The sequence below is a fragment of the Lynx canadensis genome, chromosome F1 (genome assembly GCF_007474595.2).
Source record: "Lynx canadensis isolate LIC74 chromosome F1, mLynCan4.pri.v2, whole genome shotgun sequence".
Lineage (NCBI taxonomy): Eukaryota > Metazoa > Chordata > Mammalia > Carnivora > Felidae > Lynx > Lynx canadensis.
Window position 1 is genome coordinate 56,276,834 of NC_044319.2, and position 23,098 is coordinate 56,299,931.

The 23,098-nt window shown below is 37.5% G+C and overlaps 1 protein-coding gene and 1 long non-coding RNA gene across 2 annotated transcripts in view; one reads left to right on the forward strand and one right to left on the reverse strand.

Moving 5' to 3' along the window:
- Window positions 1-6,261, reverse strand: part of LOC116737854 — a 90,488-nt gene extending 84,227 nt beyond the window's left edge. Inside the window, exons 1-2 of the long non-coding RNA XR_004343134.1 lie at window positions 6,171-6,261; window positions 5,512-5,628 (exon numbers count right to left, since the gene is read on the reverse strand). This is a non-coding gene — a long non-coding RNA (uncharacterized LOC116737854). The remainder of the gene's footprint in view (window positions 1-5,511; window positions 5,629-6,170) is intronic.
- Window positions 6,262-8,091: 1,830 nt separating this feature from the next.
- LYPLAL1 (lysophospholipase like 1) overlaps window positions 8,092-23,098 on the forward strand; it is a 44,958-nt gene continuing 29,951 nt past the window's right edge. The window contains exons 1-2 of the mRNA XM_030302817.1: window positions 8,092-8,214; window positions 13,900-13,999. Of these exons, the coding sequence (XP_030158677.1) occupies window positions 8,121-8,214; window positions 13,900-13,999 (194 nt within the window). The 5' untranslated portion in view covers window positions 8,092-8,120. The remainder of the gene's footprint in view (window positions 8,215-13,899; window positions 14,000-23,098) is intronic.

Below are 23,098 nucleotides of genomic sequence, written 5' to 3' on the forward strand. Positions count from 1 at the left end.
ACATTCTTATAGTCTATGTTAAGTATGGCAAGCCCTTTTAACGTTTTACATAGTCTAGGTAAAAACTGGCTTAAATTGTTTTCAGCTAACATTGAACATTGATGCATTTTACATATCTTTTGTGTGAAGAAAAATAAATAATTCACACTTCTGCAAGTGAAGGTATGTACTATTTCTGACTTTCTTAAAATTATATTATTATTAGAAGTGTCAGCAGGCTTCATGGGTGGCATTTCTCACTGAGAAGCAAGACATAAGTCAATATTTTTATTAGAGTCAACCCACTTGTCTTCATAAACAAAATATTATTAATGTTTTTCCATTTAGACTTCAATGCTAGTAAGAAGAATATACAAATTGCTAGAAGAGAGAAATAAACTACCGTGATAAACAGGTTTTCAAAGACCGCCATGGGCGCAAATTGATGCAAGAAGTTGAGATTGTTAATTAAAGTTCCAAAAGCTGATGTTTAATGTTTTTTAAAAATGTAAAGTATTGAGTAGATTGCTCAGTCATCATGTACTTTTCCTATTGACACAGCTGTAGTTAATGAGATTTTTGAACATCCTCTATCATGCATTCTATAATGACCATGTAAATATAAACTAGTGGAGAATATGGGAAAAGAATTAAGTGAAAATTCTTTTACAAACACACCCATACATGCATATGCACGTGCACACACATGCATGCACAAACACACACGCACACCCTTTCAGCCTTGCCTTCAAGTGAGAAAATAATTGCAAAGAACTTAGCCCAGGGGCCACATTAAGTGGAGGCTCTTTATTTTTGTTAATACTGTTTTTAGGACCATAGTTTAGAGTGGGAAGTGGGAAAGACAGAAAAGTAAATGGTCAGTTGTGCAAATGCTACTTTTGTGGTGGCTGTGCTTACTGGAGGAGCAGGTGTAAAGGGCATTTGGGCTCAATGAAGACAAATCAAAGGAGGAGAAGATAGACTTAAGTTTTGGCAGGTAAGTAGGCAAGTAAAGGATGGGAGAGGAGAAAGTTACTCCTGGCCAAATGGGCAAAGGCACAGGGGCAAGAGGCAGCACAGCACATCTGGAGAATTCTTGGAGTTCAACATGATGAAGAAACAGAGCAGGAGGCTGGTTGTCTCTGGAAATAAACAGGGAACTGAACAGTTTTTTGAAAACTGGTTTTGTGAAGTCAAACCTTATATCAGATATCAAAAATATCTTTAAAAAAAAATTCTGGGAAGAATCCTTTCATACAGTCTAGGCACTGGGAATATAATGATAAAAAAAATCCAGTTTGGCTTCAAGAAGATCAAAGAAATAGACACTCACTGAAATATAAATTATACCACATTTAATTTATCTTGGAAATTTAGACTTTGAGATGCATATCATACTATGATATATATACATATATAGATATACATCTATGCATATATATATGCATATATAGATGCATATATAAAATGAGGCATTCCTATAAAAATGACCCCATTTGCTTGTTTCCAGGCTTGGATTTGCAAGAATTATCCTAAAGGACAGTGTTTTCTAAATAGGATAACTTTACTTCAAGAGTATGTAAGGCAAGACAATTCTTTGGAATGTAGAAAGAAAATATTAAAGCTTGTTGATATCTTGTTTTTATCCCACACTTTTAAATTTCTACTTTTGTTTATGTTTTGTGTCTGTATAGTTCATTCATATAATTTATAAATAAATAAATATGCACATATAAAATATGATAAAAAACTTTTTACTGATAGGGCATACATTGGAAATATTTTGGAGACAATTACCATATACTATACAAGTTAATTATTATTTTTCTCCTACCCACTAAACTGGATGACAAGGTAGCTAACACCAGGTAAACATAATTGTTTTGGTTTCATTGAGGGTATAAAGAAAAGGGGCATCTAAAAGCCTTGTTTAGGAGTGCCTGATTGGCTCAGGTGATTTAACTGCTCGACTTCGGCCAGGTCATAATCTCATGGTTCATGAATTTGAGCCTGCGTTGGGCTCTGTGCTGACAGCTCAGAGCCTGGAGCCTGCTTCAGATTCTGTGTCTCCCTCTCTCTCTGCCCCTCTGCCACTTATGCTCTGTCCCTCTCTCTCAAAAAATGAATAAACACTAAAAAAAATTGTAAAGCCTTTTTTGTTGGGAATTTGAATGAACCTGTGGCCATTAATCATACGTGATGTTGCTTTCAAAAACATACAAGCAAGAAGGAGGGTCACACCTGAGATCCATACATTTGTAGGGAATCCTTTAGTGAGTTCGCAATACCTCTAAAGTGCGTTCAAAATGGTGTGTGTGTGTGTGCGTGTGTGTGTCTGTGTGTGTGCGCACATGCATTGGTGTCCCTTTCTTTTGAAATGGTCCTTAACTTTAGCTGAATCTTAAAGGACACCATGAACATACCCTTACCATCCTCACCATCACTGAATTAATAGACTTACCATAGAACAACATCCTTTCTTCGTGGGCTGGCTGACTGTAGTGCTCCAATCACACATGCCACATTTTAAGCAACTGGCTTTCCTGGATTATGGCTCTTTGTTTGCCTTGTCCTTTATGACCTAGCTCTTCTTTTCACTCAGTGTCATGTCAGTTTTGTCTGATTCCCACCACAAGATTTCTTGATAATGGGTTTTATTTTTTTCAAAGAATTCTGCTTCCTAAGGGAAGGTGGAAACCAGTCCTAATATTGTGATCCTGGCCCTGGCTTTGTTTCCTCCAAGTCTTGGCCCATCCACCCCTAGCTCTTCCTGGAGACTCCCAATATGGCCAATGACATTATGGCAGGTGTTGGAAGGAGTACAGAATTTCACCCTTTATTCACTCTTTTTTCCTCTAAATATAACTCAATTAAAAGCATAATTTAATTCCAACAAGTAATATTTACAATTCTTTTGTGGGTATTTCAGGAGAATACAAAGATCAATAAAACAGTCCTTGCCCTTAAGAAATTGAAACTTACTAGACCACAGGGTTAGCAGGATAAGTATTCAAACTTAGGTTTCTTACCTCAAATCTACTGCACCTTCCACCACAGAACACTCATAACTTTGTCTACAATCAGTTTAGAATTGTGTGTGGGTTTTCAGGTTTTCAACACAGAATATATATATATATATATATATATATATATATATATATATCCTTAACATAGTCCACTTTGGAATAAATTGCATTTACTTTTTACATGGAAAGACTGATTTTGTATTATCTGATTATCTTTTTAAAAGATTCTTTTTAACTCTTTTTTTGCCTTTACTGGCCTTTACTAAACAACAAGAAAAAGTAGGAAGGGAGAGTAAGGTTGCTAAGTCAGTCTGTCATACAAGGAAGGAGGAAAATGATAATTGCTGGTCTTTCTGATACTACTAAATAGGAGTTTGTGCAGTACAATTAAGAGTTTTGAGCCATAATTTTATGAGCAGAATTAAATAGAAGAGGTACATGTATAAAAATAGCAAGTGTTCCATATTTAAACTTTCGTGATCCTAGAATCATAGAACTGGTAAGCTTATCAAGCCCTACTCCCTGATTTCACAGTTAGAGAAACACATTGAAGAGATTAAATGGCCTGTTTAATGTCACCTTGTTATTCCTAAAGCTGGAAGAACTCCTTAGTACCATTTCAATATTCTTTTCATTGTATACTGTTACGATTACATACATAGTTCATCTTCTCTTAACTGAATGTATCAGGATATAAATGTTCAGACTGTATTGACAGGGAAATTACTCTTTTTGCTTTACTTCCCTGTCTATGTAATAGATGCATGGAATCCAACAGTCCCCTCAGCAAATGGGAGAGTTTGAAGATTTAACCTTCAATGCCCTCAGGGAAACAGGATCTGGTTAGGAGTTGCTAATAGTTATTGTTCTGAATTTGAAGAGCTATCAAGGTCTACTGAAGGAGAACAAAGAATGGATTCTAGAGTAAGTACACAGGCAATATGAAGACCGATGGAGGGACCCCAAGACTACTATAAGGACTTGGAGAAAGTTGATTAAGAAATATTTCCAGAGAGTAGCTTGGGAATATGAGAACTGGTCAGGGGAGGTGTTCAAAAGGAAGAAAATCCCTTTACTAAATAAGAGTCATATGGCAATGCAAATCACATGTTCCGGTGTCCAGGCGTTTATACTGACCACCCAGCCTATGTTCAAAGGAGGGACTTCCACAGTCCTCACCCTGGGCCTGCACACTGTTTTGGTGGGAATTACTTTGACTGTTAATAGTAAAGCCGCAGTGACAAATACCCATGCTCCAAAACCAAAACTGCATTTAGCCTATATTTGAGTGATTCATGTGTCCACCTTCCCAGTGCTGCCTCAGCCCAGCTCACAATGCCTCAGGTGACCCATCTATTCTAAAAAGACCCCATCTATGCCGTGCATATCTAGTAGGACTCATGGGATGAAGTAGGGGGACTCCTCTCACCTGTACCTAAAAGGACTGTATCTAGAATGACAAATGCAAGTTGAAGCTCCCAAGAACTGAGGAGATGGCTATATTAAAGTTTATAAACTCATATAACTATTCCTTTCTAAAGAGTTTAGTTTTACTGTTTTAGAAGATATTTATAAGATACTTAAGTTTTTTCTACTTTTTCTTCCATAAATGGATATAAAGGACCTTACTTGGTTAATTCACAAAATTTAACAAATTATCTACCACTGGGCCATTTCGTTTAACGTGTATGTATTATTTACGTTCATGTATTTCTCTGTCCCTTTAAATAATTCAACAGATAAAAAATGGAGGGGATACAACTTGATGCTCAAGATTGAGGAAAACAAGATGCGTAACTGTGCATTGTCTGCATGACTAATGTGAGCTTAACCGTAATCGTTTGAAAGTATCTAATATATTACTCTCAATGACTAATCTTGCAACCATTTTTTTAAAGCCAGCAAGTGTGCCCTAAAGAACTTCTAAGCTCACAGGAGGAGAGCAAACTAAATTCCGACCTTGCCATTTATATCTTTAGATTTCAGAAGATGTTGAAACCCAACAAAAAGGGAGATTATTTTTTGTTTTTATTTCGTTTACTAGATTTTCTTAGTTTAGACACTGAAGTTACCAAAAACAGGGTACATCAAATATAATGGGCAAATAGACTGTCTGAGAGCAAATGAGTAACAACAAAAAATTAAGAGCTACACAAAGAGTAAAAGAATGCCTGAATAAAAATCTTCGAGGGAGAATTTTTCCCCAAGTTCAATAGGGCAAAAGATCCACCATAAAAGAAGCAAACAACCATCCTGAAACTTAATTACATTTCAAAGTAATGCAGTTACATGAAAGGAACAAAACGTTTTTGTTCAATAGTTTGCCTACCAGATGGCATTTCTAAATATAGTAATCTAAAACCTTCTGTTTGTTCTATAAATAAAGATGAAAGGAATAGCAATAATATCTAAGCATTTAAATCACTGGGAATAAAAGAGCACTTTGATTGGGTTTAGAAAAAATCTAGTTTATTCTAACAATGATCCCGAATCTGGGAAGACTCACGTTCTAGGTGAAACTCAGAATCCCAGCCTTCCGGTATTGCTCTTCCGTCTGCTCAAAATGGTTTTCATTCACATTAAGGAACAAACCGGGAACTAATACCAGGAGACGTGGGGAAATCTGAAAACATAAGAACTCCTAATCAGTAGAGACTCTAAAGGGCTACCGTCCAAATACCAGAAGTATTTTGGGGCTTGTGTGTTGGGGGTGGGGGAGGGTTTTTTGTTTTTGAATTAAAATAGCTGGGGTATATCCTGTCTTATTTTTGTGAGCTAATGTGTAAATGTGTAACGGTTAAGGACCTGGACTTTGGAGTCAGGCCTAATACGTGAGCCCAGGCTTTATGGATAACTGGCAGTATGCTCTTGAGCCGGGTCTTGACTTCTTTGAGCTTCACTGGCAGAAACAGATAGCAATAGTACAGACTTTTATGGGAATTTAGTTATGACAGCACTGGGCACCCTACTAAGTCCCAATGAATTTCGGCTGTTTAGTATCACTGTTAACAATAGTGATGTAGCTATATTACATTAGCTATATTAGCTGTATTACTTTAGCAAATAATTAAGCTCCTGATTTTCTGCTATCTCGAAGAACACGGTGATGCGCAGCCAGGTTCTCTGGCAGTAATAGAGTTCTAAGAGTAGAACTCAACGCCTTACCTGGCACACCTCCGAGTGGTTTCTCCCAGTGTAACACTGCCCTCTTCTCACTTTGCTCTTCAAAGTTATTGAGAATTCATGTGGGGAAGGCAGGCCTGAAGACAGAAGTATTTTTTAAGAATTGGTTATCAGAGGTCCATCCCAGTCTGTCCTTTCTAATGACTTCATTCTCAGTACTCTCAGCTGACGATCTATAGTCTTGAGTGAAATGACTCGAAGTTCCTTTTGCATCTGGTCAACTAAAAGCATGTAGGACCATTCCCATGGACAGCATTGGTCCAACACTGTGATAGCACAGAGCTTATCTTGGCAACTGGCTCATGATGTTAAGCAACTTAGCTACTTGGGAGTAGGGTGAGTACCATGAACAAATAAAAGGTAAGTTGTAATTGCTTAAATATGATGGCAACTACAATGAACGGAAGGCTGGTGTTTAATGGCACTTAAAGTTCCACTGGGTTGTTTGTTGAATTTTACACGAAGAAAGAGCCACCTGCTGGGTCTACAGACTTCAGTGTTAGAAGATGTCTATGGTTAGGTCTTCAGATAGAAGGTAGTTCCATTTATTTTTAGTATTTTAAAAATTGTGACGGGGTGCCTGGGTGGCTCAGTCGGTTGGACATCCGACTTTGGCTCAGGTCATGATATCATGGCTCGTGGGCTCAAGTCCCTAATGGGGCTCTGTGCTGACAGCCCTGAGCCTGGAGCCTGCTTGGGATTCTATGCCACCCTTGTTCTCTGCCCCTCCCCCACTCATGCTCTGTCTCTTTCTCTCCTTCAAAAATAAACATTAAAAAAAAATTTTAAATTGTGATAAAATGTATGTAACATACAATTTACCATTTCAACCATTTTTAACGTAGAGCTCAGTGACAGTAAGGACATTCACAATGTTGTGCAACCGTCATCACGATTTCCAGGAATTTTTCATCATCACAAACAGAAACTCTACACCCATGAAACAACATATCCCCATTCCCTCTTCCCCTCTGCTTTTGGTAATCCCCCCTCTACTTTCCGGATACCTCATCTAAGTGGAATCACACAATATTTGTCTTTCTGTGTCTGACTTATTTCACGTGGCATACTGTTTTCAAGGTTCATGTATGTTGTAGCACGTATCAGAATTACATTCCTTTTTAAGGCTGAATACCATTCCATCACAGGGATTCCATCTTATGTGTCTACAATTTGTTTACCATCCATCCCCTGAAGGACATTTGGGTTGCTTCCGCCTTTTGGCTTTTGTGAATAATGAACACTGGTGTACAAAATACTGGTTTGAGCTCATGCTTTCATTTCTTTTGCATCTATACCAGAGTAGAATCACTAGCTCATATGGTAATTGTTTAACTTTTCGAGGAAAAACTAAACTGTTTCCACAGCTGCTGCGCCATTTTTACATTCCCATCAGCAATGCGCCAGGATTTCAATTTCTCCACATCATCACCAACATATATTTTGTTTTCCGAATAATAACCATCTTAATGGGTGTGAAACGGTACCTCCTTAGATCTGCTGTGTAAACTGTTTTTTAAAACTACAGATTTATTATATAGCTGTCTTATTTTGCATATAAAAAGCCACACACATCCTGTTCAAGTCCCAAAGAAGGTGAAGTATGATTGTATCTGTTAAATTTTCAACAGAACAACACCCTTATTTCTCCAAATAAAAAGGCAATCCTGACTTTTAGGATTGCAGCTAAAAATCCCACAGCAAACAAATATACCCATTAGGCTTAGCGAAGCTGTCACCTTTACAATACCACCCTCAGCAAAACCGAAAACTCTCACGGAAACAGGACCTGCCTCAGATTTGACCCAGAAGCGCGACAGCACCAGCCCTACCGCGCAGGCGCGTCTTCGGGCGCGCGCCCTGCGTGCCTACGTGCGCGGGCCCGCGGGGCGGTGGAGGGGCGGGGCCCACGAAACTCCTCGGGCGGCAGCGATGGCGGCTGCGTCGGGTTCAATTCGCGTGCAGCGTTGCATGGTGTCGCCAGCTGGGAGGCACAGCGCCTCGCTGATCTTCCTGCACGGCTCAGGTGGATTACAGTTTCACGTCCTAGTTTTCTGCTTGGGAATCGTCCTCCCCTCGGGTCCCCCAGTGTTGCCCTAGTGGAGGAGGCGCTGGGCCCATTAGGGCTCGGTGGACTCGGAGAGGGCGACCCTCCTCCCTTCGCTAGCCCTGTGGCTGGGGACACACGGGCCTGGTAATCTGTTCCCAGCCTTCCCCACCGTGTGTTCCCTTTTTCTATCTTGTGGTCACTGGCCCACCGCCCTCGCTGATGGCCCCTGTGTCCCGCCCCTCGGCCATCCTTCCATCTACAATATACTCTTCTTTGCAACCCTTGCTACCCTCCCCTACCCCTACCATTGTTCTCCCTCAAGTTTAAACAGAGCAAGTTAGTAAGGTAAGTTCTCTGCTAGAGACAAATAAATTATTTAGTACTTTCCAGGGTCAGCTATTAGTGATTTGGGTTTTCAACAGCATTGGATTGTTTGCCATTGCTTTTCTTTTTCCAGTCTCCCATACTACTGTAGACATTTCAGACAGTTAACTTAATATTTATTAATACTTTCTGTGAGGCACTGAGCCAGGGCTGGAGTGCCTTTCTCCCTTTCCTCACTTTCCTGCTCCCCCTTCTTTCTTTTTCCTCTTTCCCTCTCTTGTCATTAAGCCCCCAAGATACAGCACCGAGTCAGCTCTCAGTCCCAGGGGTAGATCTTCTTGTACTGCCCGCCTTTAGTGACGTGTGCTTAATTCGGTATAGCATTTCTTCCACTCATCTGTAATTACTTACGTCTGTCTTTCTCACTTCACTTTCCCTTCCTCAAGAGTAAGGACCCTTGTTTTAATCTTTGCATCCCTAGTGCTTGGCCCAGAATAAGTTCTTGGGAAATATTTTTTTAAAGAAATGAGATGCAGCCGGTGTCCTCAGGGCGCCTACCTAAAGTTAAAAACAAAAACAATTCAGTTAGTTTGAGTCAGCAGTGGACGGGAGATCACAAGATGGTACATGATTTACTGCCAAGAGAATTGTAAGGAAAAAACTGTGGTTAGGCATATTAAGGCATTTGGAAGATGAAGAGCTTGTCAGATTTGACCGAGAACGTGGGCTTTGAGCTGAGACTTTGGTAGGCGTAAAGAAATGGTGATTGGATAGTGAAGGGGATTGGAAAGGTACTGGGTGGAAACCTGGAAATGGGCTATTGTGGGAAGTATTCTCGTTTTAAGAATGAGTCCCAATAGGCTGAAGTTTGCCCAAGGTCACTTGGCTATTACTGTGAGTGGTCATGGAATTAGGATTCGCACTCAGATCTCTCTGACTTCAGAAGGGATAACGTGGAAAAACTCTGAGCTAGGATGTATCACTTTGGAAATAGGAAGGAACTGGCCAAACGTGTTGAAAGGGAAATTTGGCTGCTGAGATATATTTAGAAGGTGAGGTGGGGTGTCTAAGGTGACACCAGTGCTTTCCAATTAAGAGACTGTTAGTGGTACTATTTTGGGCTCCAAGGGTGTTCATTTATAAGCATCCAGAAATTCCCCAATACCATAATCTTTTTAATAAATAAGTTAATTAGTTAATAATATTTTTAGGAAATACTCCTGGACGTTTCTTTTTTCCATGGGTCGCTTTGCTTAACGTCTATCCTTACTCTTTTCAATTTCAAATTACCGATGTTTTCATAAATTGTAAATCCAGATTTGTACAATATAAAAGTATATATTATTTTTTTCTTTTGTACTTTGGAACAAAGAATTTATCCAAAGAATTCTGCTAATTATGCAAATGTAATGCAATTCCTGTATAGTTAGAGCTCCATTGTAGTAAATAAGACCCTTATTGAATGTATGATTTTATATTAGACTTAGACTTTACTATATGTGGTTATGTTACAGGAGATGTTTGGGTTCTGGTTACTCCAAATATGTTACTACATATATACTACAATATAAACCAATTGTAACAATTTTACCTTGCTGTTAGAATAAAGTGCCAACTTTTTAAAAAGCAGACCTTGTGAATGGATGAATGGATGTTGCTTTGTGGCATTAAGTTTTGCTTTTTAAGATTGAAGAAGTGAATTTAGAAGCTTTTTTTTCAACGTTTATTTTTGGGACAGAGAGAGACAGAGCATGAATGGGGGAGGGGCAGAGAGAGAGAGGGAGACACAGAATCGGAAACAGGCTCCAGGCTCCGGGCCATCAGCTCAGAGCCTGACGCGGGGCTGGAACTCACGGACCGCGAGATCGTGACCTGGCTGAAGTCGGACGCTTAACCGACTGCACCACCCAGGCGCCCCAGAAGCTTTTTTTTTTTTTTAAAGTCTGACCTTTTCTAGGATATGCCAGCGATCGAAGAATATAGGGGAATGTGAGTAATACATAGCCAGCTTCATCTGAGCCTTTCCTACTCCTAAAATACAAAAGAAGTATCTTCTTTCAGGATGATAAGCACAAGTAATAGTTTAATTAGCTTTGTTTGGTTTCCCGGCTTAGATTAATTCACTCTGTTGGATGCTCCTTTAATGGTATTCATATTTGTAATTACTTAATTTAAGGTCTGTATTCCACACTGCGCTATAAGGTTCACACAAACCATGCGTGCCTTGCTTTCTCCTCCTGTAGTAAGTGTCTGCGAACTGAGTTGGCTCTTAGTAAAGTCACCAGTAACCTGTGTGTTGCTAAATGTAATAAACATTCTTCAGTCATCCTCTTATCTCATTATTTCAACTGTTAGCAGCAGCATTCAGTATTCTTTTTTTTTTTTTTTTTTTTAAGAGTAAGGCCAGTACAGGAAGCAACTATTAATGTTTTTTTAATGTTTATTTAGTTTTGAGAGACAGAGACAGAGACAGGCAGGCGAAGGGCACAGAGAGAGGGAAAGACAGAATCCGAAGCAGGCTGCAGGCTCCAGGCCTTAGCTATCAGCTCAGAACCCAGTGTGGGACTTGAACCCACCAATGTGAGATCATGACCTGAGCTGAAGTCTCGGAGGCTTAGCTGACTGAGCCACCCAGGGGCCCCATCAGCATTCGGTGTTCTTGAAACGCTTTCTTGATTCTTTTTACCTGTTTGCTCCTTTTGGTGTATTTTGCATTCTCTTCTATCCATTAATTTTGGGGTTCCTCAGAATTTGGTCCTATTTTTTTTTTCATTTTGTTTTTTTTTTCTCCCCAGCTAATGTGCATATATGCCCAAGGATTCTGTTTTTTCCTCTCTATGGTGATATATATGTGTGTCTCTAAGTTTCCTTTGAGCTCTGGATGTGTTTTTCCAGAGGCCTAATAATCACTTATTCATTAACCCATTCATTCAAGAAACATCTATTATATGGCCACTGTGCAAGGCACTGTTCTAGGCTCCAGGCATATAGTAATGAACGAAACAAACAAAATTCCCTTCTGTCGTGGAACTTACATTCTAGTGGAGGAAATATTATAGAGTGAGTGGATAGTAGTAAATTCTAAGGGCAAGGAGGATGGGAGGTATAGGGGGTGATAATTTTAGATAAGGTGGTCCGAGTGGGTCTCACTACAGTGGTGACACTTCAGAAGTTAGACTTGAGTGAGGCAATCGTGTAGGTTTTGGGCTAGACTGTTGCAGACAGGGAAAAGCCAGGAGAGAGGGTCTGAGGTAGGTTCTCCGACATGGAACGGCAGTCAGGCGTGTTTGTCTGGAGTGAGAGGAGTAGGCCAGGATATCCACAAGGGTGCTGGCACAGGCGGTGTGGGGCAGGGGTTGGCAAACTTACTGTAAAGGCTCAGATAGCAACCATTGTAGCTCTTGTGGGCCACGTAATGGCTTCTTTTCTGCTTCCCTCTTCTCCTTTCTTTTCCTTCATTTTCTTAAAATGATTCTTAAAAAAATGTAAAAATTGGGGGAGCCTAGGTGGCTCAGCTGGTTATGTGTCCAACTGTTGCTTTCGGCTCAGGTCATGATCTCATGGTTCCTGAGATCGAGCCTTGAGTCAGGCTCTGCCCTGACAGCGTGGAACCTGCTTGGGATTCTGTCTCTCTCCCTCTGCCCCTCTCTTGCTTGTTCTGTCTCTTTCTCACTCTCTCAAAATAAATAAAATAAACTTTAAAAACTGTTACAGTCGTTCTTATGGTTTTTGTCTTCCAGCTGGCTATAGTTTGCTCAACCCCAGCTAGAGGACTTGTATGCATTCTGAAGAGTACCTCACACTCAGCGAGTATAAACCTGCTGATTCATGCATTTCCTATCTCAGTGTGTGTAGTTCCATTGCTCACTCAGTTATCCTGGCCAAAAACCCCACCATCGTCCTTGAAACCTTCCACCATTGACCCCTCATAACTAACCTATCGCCAATGTCTGTTAATTTTATCTCCTAAGTATCTCTGTACATTTCATTGCTAGAACCCTAACTTAAGCATCGGTCACCTGAACAGTAGCCTCCTTATTGATCTCCTCATGCCCACTTTTGTCCCTCCCTTCACACAGCTGCCAGAGTGCCCCTTAAAAGATGGCCACCTTTCTGCCAAAAAGCAGCTAGCTCCAGGCTCTGAGGATTTCTCTAGCCTTATCTTGCACTCCCTGCTCTTTCTCTCAATTCTTCGACGTCATCCTGCTCCTTCCAATGAAGGATCTTCGCATTCGCCATATCCTGTCCGAGATGCTCTTTCCTTGTGCCCTTCCCTTTTCACCAGCCCATGGACCTTAAAACTTTGTGTCGGCTTGTGTCAGTTGTGCCCTAGGCCTTATGTGAACGAATAACTCAGGGGATAAAGTGCAAAGTGGCCTTTGCTCTGCAGAGCTTACATTCGGGTAATGTTATCCCTGAACTCCTTCGCTGAGGCAGTTCTGAGTACCATAAACCCTGGCAGCACCAAGGGTCTCATGGTTACAGTGGTTACATTGGCCTTTAATGTTTACGTATGGTTACTCGGCTACTGTCCACTCCTCACAATAAACTGTATACTCAGTGAGAGCAGGGACTCTTTTCTTCCTCATCTTGCCCTCACTGCCTGACACATTGATGTGCATTCCTAGATATATTTTGAATTGATGTCTTAATGAACTGATTTAAAAGAAATTAAAAGTTGTCACCTTTAAAATTTCCTCTTCAGGACTACAGAAGATGGACCTATATTTTCTTCCATTTTTTTTTTAATGGAAATATCCATACCTTAATTCTTGCATGGATTTCGGTTACTTTTCAGCCTTCGGGCGTATAATCATTATTTTACATCATGTAAACAGGTTATCGAAATTAAACTTAGATTTCTTTAAGTTAAAAGTATGCTAACTATCCCTTTGATAGATTTTATTGCTTTAACCAAGAAAAGTGTTTTAGGTTGTTCCAAGTACAAAAGTTTATATACACTTTAAAAATTTACTCTTTTTAAGGGTAAGATAAAAAATGGCAGTGTTTAAAATCAGATAAAGAATTTTTTTTTAGAAAAAATAATTTACTTCATGTATTTGTTGCTGTTGTACCCTTAAACAAAGGAGAAACTTAAAACTCATAAAGTGATCAGTGCTGAAGTTACGAGTAAAGTAATCTAAATTATTTTTGGCTGTTTATACCTGACCAGTTAATTCATGTTGATAAATTGGTTTCTGTGCAGTTATTTTTATTTATGGAAATTTTTTTTATTCCCTGTTCCAGCCTCTGTGTGATATGAGAGTTATAGACTGCTTTTAAATACACTGTGTTGTCAAAATGTTTTATCTTAACCTAGATTTTGTGATCCATCAGGTGATTCTGGACAAGGACTGAGAACATGGATCAAGCAGGTTTTAAATCAAGATTTAACATTCCAGCACATAAAAATTATTTATCCAACAGCTCCTCCCAGGTATGCAGTAATTTATCTCACTGCCCAGTATAACTGTAGCATAAAATGTATATAAATAGATGTACCAGCTAAATGTTCTTTCAACTTAATTGTGTATTTGAATTGGGGTACTTTTTTTCCAGAACTTTTTATTTTTTCAGTTTTATGATTCAGCCAAGTTTTGCTAGATGAATAACTTATTGCCTTTTTGTAAAGCATTCCCTGAAGCTTTTAACTTAAACTTTGTCCTAAAGAATAGTCTGCTGAACTCAACTTCCTCTAACCCTGCAGATTGCTGTCTTTCAGATTCTCTTTTTCCCCAAAAAAGAAACTCCAAAAGAAACTTTTTTTTTACCCCAAAAGAAACTCCAAGAAGCATAAACTTTCTAATAATTTAGTTATGCCACAATTGATAAACTCTGGAAAAAGGTTTTGTGGCATTGTTTCTACACTTAAAAAATTTTGGAAATAATATTAAGCTTTTTGAATCCGTAAACCAGAATAGGAATGTGGAATTGGCTACTTACTAAATAGATTATGCAACCTATAGATGTGTTTAACAAAATGCAGAGTCATGAGATTGATACAGTTTTGAAGTCAAACCGCTTTTTATAATTATTAAATTAGCATCTCCATAAGCTTTTATCCTGAGCACATGCTTTAAACTGGGGTTTCCAAATACTTTTTTGGGTAAGCAAAATAATGTGCTGAGCTGTACAATCCACTAATTTCTCATTATCTGTTCTTGGTTTATTCTTATTAATGACACTGTGTGCTTATGCAAATATGATTTTTATTTTTCTATTAATTTAATATTAATGAGAATCAGAACCAGAAGTGCAAGGACCCTTTTGAATGCAATTAAGGTTTTACTTACCTTAGCTGATAGAATTGAAAATGGTAGAACAAAATAATGATAATTTTGTCATAAAACTTAAGAGACAAAAAAAGTTATTTTAATATAATTTTAGAAGAGTTTAGTAGTTTGGTAGGGCAAATGAAAGGCCTAATGACCAGGGCGCCTGGGTGGCTCAGTTGTTTGAGCATCCTACTCTTGATTTCAGCTCAGGTCATGATCTCACATTTGTGAGATCAAGCCCCGCATTGGGCTCTGAACTGACAGCACAAAGTGTGCTTGGGATTCTCTCTCTCTCCCTCACTCTCCCTCAAAATGAATAAACATTTAAAAAAAAGAAAAAAGACCTAATGACCACGAGGTTATTTTTGTGCTGTAAGTTGAATGTCTGAAATGTCAGAAGAGCTTTGTTATTTGCTATTGGTTTGTAGTGAAGTTGGGAAGAAGAAAGACAATGGTATTCCTACAGAGACAGAAAAGATAAGTTCATTTCAGCGTAAATATAAGCATAATTAATAAAATTGAATGGAAGATCATTGGAAACAGATTCTAGAGTCAGTACTTTTCAGTTTATGAATTTACATCATCACCAGTTTTGATATATGTTTACAGATAAGTGTATCTCAGACTTTAGGCTGGAGATAGTTCTAAGAATACAACAATCTAAGTATTGTTTGTGGGTGCTGTTGTGTTTAAGTAAAATCTAAAATCACTGAAATATTTCACTGAATTCATAATAACTTTTTGGTATTATATATCTTAATAGTCAGTACATATTTGGACAGATCATCAAACATTTTAGACCATGCTAACCATGAAATGTAATAGGAGTTACAAATATAAATTTAAATTTTCTTGATACCACATTAAGAAAAGAAAAAAAGAAATAAGTAAATTAATTTTAATAACATATTTTATTCAACCCATTATATCCAGAATATTATCATTTCAACACATAATGTATATAAAATTATTAAAGTGATAATTTGCATTCTTTTATTCATTCTAAATCTTTCAAATCTGGTGTGTATTTTACATGTGTAACACATCTCAATTTGAATACTGATAAATTTACATTAAATAATTATTGACTCAAAGAAAACAAAAACACTAATTTGAGAAGATATATGTGCTTCTATGTTTATTATTGCAACATTATTTACAATAGTCAAGATATGGAAACAACCCAAGTGCCATCAATAGATTAGTGGATAAAGATGTGGTGTGTATGTGTGTGTGTATGTGTGTGTGTACACACACACATACACACACACACACACACACACACACACACACAACCAGGAATATTACTCAGCCATAAAAAAGAACGAAATCATGCCATTTGCAACAACGTGGATGGACCTAGAGGGTATTATGCTAAGTGAAATAAGTCAGAGAAAGACAAATACCATATGATTTCACTTACATGTAGAATATAAAAAACAAACGGGGGGTGCCTGGGTGGCCCAGTCAGTTGACTGATATCAGCTCAGATTGTAACGATCTCATGGTTGTGGGATTGAGCCCAGTGTTGGGATTTGTGCTGAACATGGAACCTGGTTGGGATTCTCTCTCCCTGTCCCTCCCCCACAATATCTCTCACGTTTCTGCACACATGCTTTCTTTCTCTCTCTCTCTCTCAAAATAAATAAATAAACATTAAAAAAAAAAAAAAAAGAACAAAGAAACCAAAAAACAGACTCTTAAATACAGAGGGGAGGTGGGTGGAGGGTCTGTGACATAGATAAATGGGATTAAAAGGTACTAATTTCCAGTTATAAAATAAATAAGTCACAGAGATACAACATAGGGAATATAGCCAATAATGTAATAACATTTAATGACAGATGGTGACCGCACTTACCATGAGTAATGTATAGAATTGTTGAATCATGTTGCGTACCTGAAATGGATATAACACTGTATGTTAGTTATACTTAAATAAAACATTATATTAAATAAACGTAAAAGTTCAGTAACTGGTTACACTAGCTACATTTTTAAATGCTCTATAGGTATATGTGTCTAGGAGCTACCATTTTGGACAATGTAATTTTAGACTTTTAAAAGGAGTTCCCATACGTTTATAGTATGCTAGGGGCAACTGTTCTAGATCAATTCATCATTTTTACCTAAATTTCTCATGACTGACAGTTCTTGAACTTGTAAGATTTCCTTTTTTTTTTTTTAATTTTTTTTAACATTTATTTATTTTTGAGGCAGAGAGAGACAGAGCATGAACAGGGGAGGGTCAGAGAGAGGGAGACACAGAATCTGAGACAGGCTCCAGACTCTGAGCTGTCAGCACAGAGCCCGACGCGGGGCTTGAACTCACTGACCGTGAGATCATGACCTGAGCCGAAGTTGGCCACCCAACCTACTGAGCCACCCAGGCGCCCCATAAGATTTCCTTTTTTTTAATGATGAGGTGATTTAAATTATTCACTCTCAAGCAAGGATGACTCTCCCTCAGAGAACATTTGCGATGTTGGGAGACGTTTTTTGGTGGTCACAGCTGGCGGGAGGAGCAGCATAAGAGGCTACTGACATCTCCTGGGTAGAGGCCAGGGTTACTGCTATACACCTTCTACTGCATGGGACAGACCCCATGACAGAGCATTAGCCAGCCCCAAATCTCAGGGGTGCCTAGGTTGAGAAACCCTGCTTTAAATTACACCTCTGTCCCACTTACACTAGATGATTAGTATCCTGGTTCTCTGTTAGGAAAAAAAATAATGTTGCACTGTGATCAGCTGTTTATATTTTAGAAAAACAAATATCTGAGGTACTTAAAGTATGAATGGCATCATTGTCTTTGAATCAATACAAAAAGAAGTTGAGATTGTACCTAAGAACAGGTCTTTATGTACTAGGCTTTCTTTATTTTTAGATTTAATTACTCAAGGTCAGAAACATTAAATACAAAATTCCACTTTTCTTCAAAATTTACTCCTGATTGAGAGCATGGAATTGTGAAGTTTTGCTTCCTTGTTTTCACTAGTTCTAGGATTCCTAAGATGAAGAAATAAAAACCTCACAATTAAATACAATTTGCAATTTCCTATTAAGGAATTAAGGAGCTTTTCAAACAATTTTCAGAAAGAATATATATGTCTGCATTGTGGAGTATTACATTTCAGACCCCTATTCATGATTAGAGGTATCAAATTAAACAGTGAAGTGAGACATATATAATTAAGGATAGTAATGCCATTTAATTTGCTATCAATTTAAAAATCAAGTAAGTTTGTAAAATATGTTTATTGCTTTCAATCATGAATACCAGCACTCTCAACCAACCTAGCGAAGTTATTTTGTTTAAATATTTGGCAAGTTGTACATTCTGTAGCTCTGCTGTATTTCATTGGTCCTTTTCCATATTGGAAATCCAATGTCACATGATCAAGGATTACCAATGGCTCCAAACCTTTTGACTTTGTGATCTTCTAAATGTTGGAAGGGCTCTTATAACAAGCAAGTATTACAAGCTAGAACTGGTTCAATTTTTTATCATATTAGAAAATCTGTTTCAACATTACTGTGAAATCATTTTTCTTTTAGTCTATGATAGTGCAGATATCAGCAAGTTTTAATTCTAGTTGTCTCAGAAACCCAGAGCAATTAGAAACTTTATTCGTTTTGATAAATTTTATTTTTAATTTTAAAGCATGAACCACATCTCTGTTGACTGAGGATTTTGCAATCTGAGTTCACCTTACATCTTATTGCAGTTTTGGTTGGTGCCATTTTCCTTCTGTTTTAATGTATTTCAAGATTATTTTTACTTAAGTACATAGGTATTAAAGGCATTGTATTGAGGTAGTTAAGACATCAGATAGTGTTTACAATTCAATAATATTTTATTATCTTGTTGTATTGGAATTGGTGATGATGCTTTCTTAGTTTCATGGTGAATTAAAATGTAATACATTTTAAGCGTTTTCATACTTTTAGACTTACTCTTCTGTCACACGAATTATCATTTCTTAGTTTTTCCCATGAAATTATATTTGGTAGTTATGTATTCTCTCCTATTCACAGTCTGACCTCTTTTTGGTATCCCTTTTCCACACTGTTCAGAATGTCCAGCCATAATGCCCTCAGATATTAGGACTATTAGTGGTGATTGTGTATAAATATAGTTAATAAAAATTTGTCCTAGAGGAACATTTTGGCCTTAAAGCCAATTCCTTTTTGTTTAGGGGATTAATTCTCCTAAGTTGTATTCTAAGAATAGACAGTTTGCATCATTACCAGCAGTGTATCAGGATGCCCATTTCAACTAACACTTGCAAGCATTCATTTATTTTAAAAACAGATTCTAATTTTATTACTGAGAGTCTCTAACGGTTAACAGCTATCCAATAAACAGTGCTTTCAATATCACTAATTCAGCTTAGCTGTTTACTCACCTGATGTGTTTAGATCAGAAGAGAGCTATGTGATTTTTTTCCCTTGTACACTTAAAATTCTTTTTTTTCTCTTTATTTTTTTAAGTTTATTTATTTTGAGAGAGAGAGAAAGAGAGAGAGCGAGCACGAGTGAGGTGGAGCAGAGAGGAAGAGAGAGAATCCCAAGCAGGCTCTGTGCTGTCAGTGCAGAGCCCAGTGCAAGGCTGGATCTCATGAACCACAAGGTCATGACCTGAGCTGAAATCAAGAATCAGAGGCTCAATCAACTGAGCCACCCAGGTGCCCCCCAACTCAGAATTCTTTAAATATTTTTTCTTGATCACAAAATTGTTGTCTTTACAATGATATCTACTTTATAATTTAACAGCCTCTTAAAAGGTAACAGACTAAAAAGAAAAACATAGAGAAGTATCAAAACAGGAACAGAGTACTAATCTGTCGATTGATTCTGAGGTTCATTAATGGATATAAGCTTTGGAAATATAAGTATAGTCACATTTATGTTTTATTCATTTTTTGTGCCATTTATATTTAAATGTATTACATATTAATAAAAGTAAAGGTTATGTTACATTGAGTGACAAAAACAGTAATAAGTAAACAATAAATCTGCTTGTTATTCCTTCTGATTACTTTGAATTAACATTCTGATGAATGCTATATACAATGTGGAATCTTTGAGAAACCAATACTTCGGTTAAGGAGGAAAAGTGAAGACTTTTAGAAATATGTCATCTAGTGGTGCCTGGGTGGCTCAGTCGGTTAAGCATCTGACTTTGGCTCAGGTCATGATCTCATGGTTCATGAGTTCGAGCCCCACGTCAGGCTCTGTGCTGACAGCTCACGGAGCCTAGAGCCTGCTTCGGAATCTGTGACTCCCCCTCTCTCTTTGTCCCCTCCCCATCTCATGCTCTGTCCCTCAAAAAGTAAATAAACGTTAACAAAATTAAAAAAAAATATGTCATCTAATTCCTATTTAAAGTAAAATTGTTAAGGCTGTCAATGAAGAATTCATCAGTTCTGGGTCTTAATTTTCACAGGTCTAAAATGAACAGATTGGATTAGACTCTAAAATCCCTTACAGTCATTAACTTTTTGAATTTTAGTTCCCTTCAGATTTTATGCAGTGTAGATAAGAACCAGTAATGTAATACTCAGATTTTTTGCTGCAGTGTTAGACCAGTAGATCAGAGAACTATGCAAAATAAGTAGCCTATTAAGGATAGATGGAATTACTGTGGTACAGTAGTTAAGAATCTGATCTTTGGATTAGGCAGACCTATGTTTGAATCTAGATTTCTCTACTTAATGCTCTAAGATCTTGAGCAAGGTATTTCACTTCTCTAATTGTGTCCCAATTTCCTGACGTGCAAAATGGAGGTCATAATTGTATCTACCTCAAGGAGTCATTATGAGAATATATAATGTTATTGAATATGTATGTAAATTTCTCAACATGATGTCTGACATAAAATAAGCACTCAATAAACGTTATTAATAGTAGTCTATGATATCCTTGTGGCAGGATGTAGAAATATCATCCAAAGAATTAATTACTGATAATCCTTGAAGGAATTTTCCAGACGTATGCTTCTGGGTTGTATTTTCAAGGACTATTTGAGTTAGTTTTATTTTCATACACGTGACTTTTATTTTCATACTGTTCAAATTTCCAGGTGATGTAAAGCTGAGAAAAATAATGAATATATTGAATAACAAAGTGGAGATCTGAAATGATCTGATAGTCTAGAATAGAGTCAGCAAACTACAGCCTGTGAGTTAAATATGGCCAACCCCCTATTTTTATAAATAAAGTTTTATTGGAACACAGCCACACTCTCATTAACACTTTGTCACTGGTTACTTTTGTACTATAAAGCAGAGTACAGTAGTTGCCAAAGAGACTATATGATCCACAGAGCCTAAGGTATTTACTCTATGGCTTTTACAGGAAAAGTTTGCTGACCCCTGATCTAAAGGAATAGCTTTCAGAATTTTTTATTTTTTTTAATTAAAAAAAATTGTTTAATGTTTATTCTTGAGAGAGACAGAGCATGAGCAGGGAGGCGCAGAGAGAGGGGGAGACACAGAATCTGAAGCAGGCTTCAGGCTCTGAGCTGTCAGCACAGAGCCTGATGCGGGGCTTGAACCCACGAACCGGGAGATCATGACCTAAGCTGAAGTCAAGACACTCAACTGACTGAGCCATCCAGGCACCCGTCAGAATTTTTAAACCCCAACTCACAATAGGTTATATATTTGACTTGATCCTGTACCTACATTTCAGCAATTAAAGTCTTACAGATGCTAGAGTGTGGAGTTGCCAGAATTATTTACCAAATATAGAAACACTATCTGGGACATACTTATACTGAAAAAGTATTTATTGTTTATCTGAAATTAAAATTTAATTGGTGTCCTGTATTTTATCTGCAACTCCATCTGGTTGTTACCCCTGGAGAGTTTGACTTAATTGGTTTGGGATGTGGCCAAAGCAGAAAGATTTTTAAAAGCTTCATTTCTGATTCTCGTACGCAGCCAAAGGTGAGATCCTCTGGTCTAGCAATCATAAAAGTCTGAACAAGGTCACTGTGGGGGAAATGTAACACAAGCAGTCAATTCAAGAGAAATTCACAGAGCAGAGACTGGGAAATATTGAAAATTAGGGGAAGGGAGAAGGTGGTGATGTGAAGGTAGGGAATCTGAGAAAATTGTAGAGATTGAACATGCAAATGTGTTTTGTTTGGGGCATTTTAAATTTAGCATACTAGCCTGCTGTTCATGAGTTAGCACCCATTTAGAAGGATTTTTTTTAAACTCTACAGTTAAATTGAAAATTGGAAGTCTAAACTGGAAGGCAGTTGTTTTTAAAATACATTGTTCATGATAAGAATCATCTGGGCAGTTATTAAAATGTGGGTTTTTAGGTTATGACCTTTTAGATTCGGATTGAGTAGGTAGGAGATAGAGATCGTAATTTGCATTTTAAGGAGCACTACTTTTGATGAGGTAGATCTAAAGTGTGTACCAGCCATCTGTACTCAAGTGTACTATCATATTTGTGGGGAAAAGAAAGATTATAGAATCTTCCTTCCCACTTCTGAAGACTGAAGCAAATTTTTGGGTGTGACCTGACTCTCTGTAGTTTTTCTGCATCAGAATTTGAAAGCTATTACTTTGGAAAATGTAGGTTAAATTGAAATGGATTTTTAAAAACAGTTTTGCAGGACATAACTTTTTAAAATACCTTTCTTACGTGCTTGAGATTATTTGAGATACTAATTTTTTTTAAGTTTTGAAAAAAACACTAATTGAAAGAAAGTAAAAGGAGGGGAAAAGACAGCTGAATACACAATAAACGTTGGGAAGGTTACATACTATATTATTATTAAATAAAGTATACTTCAAGACATTATCAGTTATAAAAATGAACATTTATAAGCGAAAAGTAGCTATTAAGGAGGAAGACAATAATCCTGCATGGGCATGTACTTAATAATATTGTTTATAACTGACAGAACTAAAGGAAGAAGTAGATTAATCTACAATCTTGGTTGCAGATTTTAATACCCATTCTTCAGGATCTAATAACAACTTAGAAAAATAATGGCTAAGTGGATATAAAATTTAATTAGTACTATAACCACCTTGAACATTGACATTATAGAACTCCACAAAAATGCTCGTAGGATAGTCACCAAGAGATTATATGGAAGACCATGATATAAGTACCAATAAGTATCAAAAGACTGAAATTGTACAGAATATTTTCTGTGACAGGAATGGGATGGAATTAGAAATTAGCAGCAATAAGATAACTATAATACTCCAAAACATTTGGATATTAACAAA